At 41.0% G+C, this 5,718-nt stretch overlaps 1 protein-coding gene across 1 annotated transcript; it reads right to left on the minus strand.

Moving 5' to 3' along the window:
• Nucleotides 1-522: 522 nt before the first annotated feature.
• Nucleotides 523-5,718, minus strand: LOC141773594 (high-affinity choline transporter 1-like). Its single transcript, XM_074645437.1, has 8 exons — nucleotides 5,535-5,718; nucleotides 4,048-4,164; nucleotides 3,383-3,538; nucleotides 3,080-3,228; nucleotides 2,804-2,947; nucleotides 2,358-2,511; nucleotides 1,358-1,575; nucleotides 523-1,083 (listed from the first exon to the last, which is right to left on the minus strand). The coding sequence occupies exons 1-8, from the start codon at nucleotides 5,716-5,718 to the stop codon at nucleotides 523-525; spliced, it is 1,683 nt and encodes a 560-aa protein (XP_074501538.1).

Genomic DNA, 5,718 nt, shown 5'->3' on the forward strand with positions numbered 1-5,718 from the left:
ATAAAAGAAAACAAGGAGGTGAACCCTCAGTTAGTCAGTTATATATATAAATATACACATGCACCCCGCGACCCTGAATGGGATAAGCGGTAACAGATAATGGATGGAAGGATATATATATACGGTTTATTGTTGTAATTTTTCTAATATCACAACACTAGAACAACATAATCTACACAACACACTGAATTGGGATCACAATTTGTCCCAGGGACCAACTGCAATACTGCTAGAATCTTTTTTATTTATTTTTATTTACAAAAAACAGACATCTGTATCTTTGCTTCATGATTTTTTTTATTAAATAGATTGACATGTTTACACACAAGGTAAGAGCCAATCAGAAAAAGAAGAATCCTTTAAGGCTTATGTGCTGGTGAGCAACTTATGGGCACCATGATCATGATCCATTCATGTTCTGGATGCAGAAATCTCCAAAGTGATGTAATTTGATCTATTTACTAGTATTTACTAGTCTATAATGCTTCAAGTAAATAAGATACCGCTGTACACACTGGAACGCTAACAGCTAGTGCTAATCATTGGCTCTGATGTCTCGGTCTGAGAGTTGTTTCTGTTCACTTTCTCATTCTTATTATGTTCTGTGGCGCCATCTCTTGGTGTCAGTGGTTGAGGTGAGTTCTGGGCTTTCACTTTGAACACATCCCACTTCTCAGGAAGCAGTCCTTTGTTGAAGATCACAGAAGCCAGGTAGGAGAACAACAAGATGGCAGCGATGGTAGACAGCATGGAGATGGTCTTAACTGGAGAGTACTGGACATAAACACCGTCCTCAAGAGTGCATCCTGGGAAGTGTATGACTGGTGCTAACCCTAGTGATGGGTCTCCACTGAGCAGTCTTAATACCAATCCCACCAGGAAGCCCATAACAGCCCCGTAACCGTTAGAGATGTTGAAGAAGAGGACGCAGACGAGTTGAGGGAAGATTATGATGTAGGCCACTTCAGCAGCAATGAACCAGAACAGTAAGATGCTGTTTTTCAGGTTGGTGAGTGATGTACCAACCAAGCCCACTACCAACACAGAAGCACGGATCACCCACTGAATCTCTCTGTCTGATGCCTGAAGAGGAGAAAAGAGAGGAAGAAGAACAGGTAAACAACAAATAATTGAGACTGTTCTGCTTTCAAATTCCCTTCTCACTGCTTTCTTATCTTATTCACTCTTCTTCTTAGTTAGTTTCTCCATCCTGCCACTTTATTCCATTTATATTCTGTTTTACTCTATTCCCTTTCTTTGGAAATAAACATCACAACTTCACAAAAGCAAACATTATTTTATCCAGCTGTCTTTGTTGTGATGCAGCAAATTGAAGGAACACATGCAGTTTTTTCACCTGAGGCCTCAGGATGTTCTTGTAGATGTTGGAGGTGAAGACAGAAGCTGAAGAAAGCAAAAGTGAGTCAACAGATGACATCACGGCGGCAGCTACACATCCAGTACCGATAATGGAGATGAAGGGCGGGGTGAGGTGCTGCAGAGCGATGGGCAGAACTAGAGCTGATTCACCACGTTCATATGGAGATGGAGAGCCATAGGAAGTCTGGTTCCAGTCTGAGGAATGGACATGAGAAGGAAAGACTGAAAAATGGTCACATTATCAGTTTAAGTGATTCTGATAGGAGCTTACTGTTTACTAATACCCCTCTCACACCGAGGATTCAACCAGGGTTGAACCAGCGTTGATTGTGTGTTTGAAAGGGTTAATCCGCGTTGACAGACTCGGCTTTGCGACCCAGGTCAAGAGGTAAGTTTCCAATCATATTAGCACGATCTAGTGTAATGTGATGAATGGGTAGCCTATTGTACAGAGACAGGAAAAAAGATTCATGACTGTTGATTGATAGATCTGTATGTTGTCTGTATGCTTTTGCAAACATTACAGATCAATGTAACATACAACCCTAAAAACATGCATCATTAACCTGTGTTGACTGGCTTGTTTTGAATTGACAAAAAGAGGGTTGAACATGGGTCAGATAACCCTGATCCGACCCTGGTCATTGGCTTGAAAGAGGTATAAGGAGTGGACTAAGCACTGTGTGATAACATATAAGGAGCACAGTGGGCCCAGTTGATCTTTTAACCAAGGTATAACGTCCAAATGACCATTTATGCAGTTGGTTCATTTGAATTGCAAAGGCATTGATATACAGTAGATCCTTAACCATTTGGCCTCCAGCCTGAATCTGAGGATATTCTCCTAAAGAGCTTGAAATATTGATCAATGAGTTAACCAAACGTGAAAAAAATAGACACAATTATCCATTTGACAAAGATCAGAATACAGACATCAGTTTTCACATTCTACTCCAGTATGTGGAAACTGTTAATACCTGTGGATGCAGCAGCTGCCCCAAGCAGTATAGGAGGTATTCCAAAAACAAGTATGAGGAAAGAAGCAACAAAGCATGTGACCTTGGCTGATGCTGAGGAAGAAGCCGACAAGATCCTCTGGTGGATGCACTGATATCCCAGACCCCCCAGTGCCTTAAAAGTGAAACAGATGGTTGGTTAATTTAATTACTAGTAGCATCCCCATGGGGTAAATGCTGCAACTTTACAACTACAGTCAGAGGACAGTTAATTTCAACTTGACATTTACAGATATACTGTTCCAGATAAGAGCCTCTGCCTACAACCTGTCTGCTGCTTTTGTAACATTGACAAAAACAGTCCAATATTTAAATATTTACGTTTTTTATCATGATTCTGAAGGTATATATATCAAAATTATTAGAGTAAATTGCAATTTATATAGGTTGTATTGTTGCTTCCTTACAAAGAATAGGAAATTATCAATCATTATCCAGGTGGTTTTCAGCCCCGGTTTACCAATCCAAGGAGCATGTAAGGTGTTGTTCATCAGTGTCTGGCTAATGTCCAAGGAGAAAGGGTTCATCAAAACAAAGGGAACACAGAGCCACTGCAGAGACCAAAACAAAAATGGAAATGATAAACAGACAAAACTTTTTATGAGGTCCTTTGGAGATTTGATCGTCTTGTCTATGAGTCTTTTCTTATAACAAAAAGCCCAACACCATAGAAACTAACTCACCAAGCTGATGAATATGAGGACAAGCTGTATAACATCTGTGTAGGCCACAGAATAGAGACCTCCCAGCAGTGTGTAGGTAATGGCGACGGCAGCAGAGATCCATATGCACACAGAGAAGGACAAATCCAGGACCACACTCATAATTCCTCCTGTCAAACACATTGTATCAGTGACATTTTATAACCATTCTTTGAATATTACCAATTAATATTCTCTGTAGTAAGTCATATTTACACAGCATAGGTAGAAATGTACATACATGTGTACATTCATGTAAACAAAGTGCTTATGTATGCACTGTACCTAAACCAATTAATGTTGAGGGCACCAACACCAGATCAATAGAAATTGAAGCCAGGCACAGTCCAACTGTTGGTACATTTCCATACTTGGCATGGAAAGGGTCCAGCATCGTCACATATTTTCTTTCTCTCATTGTCTTTGCAAACAGCGAGCCAGCTTGATTTAAAAGAGGACAGAGCAAATCACAATTAGAAAAAAAAATAATCAAGTGAAAAAAGCTAAAACAATAAAAAAATAAAAGTTAAATGTAATGTGTAAAGATCAGATACAGCAACAAGTTGTATTTTTATATGTATTGCGTGTGTCCAAGACATACGGCTGCAGATCTGATGATACGATCGCACTTCATCATCGATCTTTGGCAGAGGGTGTTCACTAAAGACAGCCTATGCTTGAACATGGTGTTTCTTATGGCCACAGAACTCCATTAACAAAGCACTACTCAGGTTTTCATCAGGCCGGGTATTCCTCCCAATCACCCCCCTGCAGGTTTCTCCATCATTAACCACGTGAGAGTTGAAGTCCACCAGCAGAACAGTAGAGTCACCAGACGGTATCCTTTCCAGGACGCCACCCAGAGACTCCAAGATATATCTATATCTATATCTATATCTATATATAGATTTGTTTTGTTACATATACAAGGTGTCATTTCAAACTCTTACCAACAATAAAAGATGAGCTGTATGCCATTAACATCATGATTGTCCAGGTTAGTCCCATAGAGGGTGTGTACACCATCTCAGCTGTGCCAACAATGAAGCCTCCTCCGACCCACGTAGCTACAGGATGGATTATCACACATAAAGTTATTTAGTGGACAAACAGCAGCTGGTTGGGAGGTAATTCATCATCAGTGATATACTTTCAGTGAGATTACATAGATATAACATCTGACAGCACCAGAGGCCTTTACTACGAAGCGAGTTCAACATACCCAGGGTATCTTCTCGTTATCTGGTTTAATTAACCCTAACAATCGAGATCCCGCTAAGCGGAGTGGCACATTTTTACAAACCATAGGACAAATACGAGGAAGTTAAACACATAATCACACTAATAGTTACATGGTTTTAGCTGCCAAATGCAGGAAGGACAGCTGGCAAAAGAAAACAAATTACCTATGTGTGAATGCGTAAATTAACAGATTTATTAATTTAACGGAACACTCTAAAGTCAGATATAGTCATCTAGATGGGGCAGTCATATTATAAAGAGCTTTCAGAAGTGTAATGGATGAACAGATCACACTACATTATGGCCTTTCATAAGGATGTGGCATGCGTGATTATTTCATCCTTCTTTCAGCTGCGTCCCCGACTCTGGCGGTGTCAAACAGACTGGAGAGCAAGTAAAAAAATAAATATAAAAACATAATTCAAAGCCGTAAGCACCCACAGCATACAGCCAGCTGTCCTTCCTGCATTTGTTAGTTTAAAGTCTGCTGTTTTAGCCTGGATTAAGACTGTAACTTCTTCGTATGTGTGTAATGTTATTCAGTAGGCGGTGCTTTTATACGAGTTGATCTCTTATTTGGAACATAACCTGCTCCGGTACGGGTTATGTGTTCAGCATAAGTTACATCTATTACTGGTCCTACGAACCACCATCGTAGGACTGAAAACCCAGTTTTAACCCTGAAGTTACCTCGCTAACCGCAAATCTTGCTTCGTAGTACAGGCCTCTGGTTGTCGCTCAACACCATGGTATGTAAAACTGACTCAGATGTTGGCGGCCCAGCCCTTGACAATCTCCCAGTTCTGGGGGCTTTGTCTCAGGAGGCAGGGGCAATAGACGCACATATTCGCTAGGCACATCCTGATTGGCCGGCTACGTTTCTGCAAATCTCTGTGGGGGAACCCATAGAGGAGAGTATTACCCATAGAGTCCAGTAGAGGGCTCCGCATGTGCTTATAGAGCTAGGGTTACAATATCGTAACCTTCGTTACGTTATGACGTTATGGATATGCAAATTAGCTCAGGAAAGGGGCTAAGCAGAATTTAGCTACTTTCCATCCAAAATAGGTGGCAACACTGCTTGCAGGTTGTAACGGTCCGTTGAGTGAATCCTGTTTTAGTTCCACCTGTACTAACTGTTGTGATTGATAAGTTTAAAAAGTGTAGCAGGAGCATCCACAATGTATTGCTTCACCTGTCATTGTGAAGATCCCCACCACTTTGGTTATACTTCGGTTTCCCAGCAGGGCCATCTCCATTTTGTCAGCCGAAATTTTGTTCTCTTCCCTTCTGGACTTGATAGAAGCCCAGATACCGACTCCAAGAACCAGCAGGTAGAAGAGCACCATTGCTATCACTCCTGGGATGTTGACAGCCAT

The sequence above is a fragment of the Sebastes fasciatus genome, chromosome 9, assembly GCF_043250625.1.
Source record: "Sebastes fasciatus isolate fSebFas1 chromosome 9, fSebFas1.pri, whole genome shotgun sequence".
In the NCBI taxonomy this organism is placed as follows: Eukaryota; Metazoa; Chordata; class Actinopteri; order Perciformes; family Sebastidae; genus Sebastes; species Sebastes fasciatus.

Bases quoted from the DNA above. Each gene is read 5' to 3' on its own strand.
- LOC141773594 (XM_074645437.1), bottom strand. From the start codon at position 5,718: ATGGCTGTCAACATCCCAGGAGTGATAGCAATGGTGCTCTTCTACCTG. The intron at 1,576-2,357 runs GTATTAACAGTT...TCCATTCCTCAG, and splicing joins GGCAGCTGCTGCATCCACAG to ACTGGAACCAGACTTCCTAT. The intron at 1,084-1,357 runs GTGAAAAAACTG...TCTCCTCTTCAG, and splicing joins AGAACATCCTGAGGCCTCAG to GCATCAGACAGAGAGATTCA.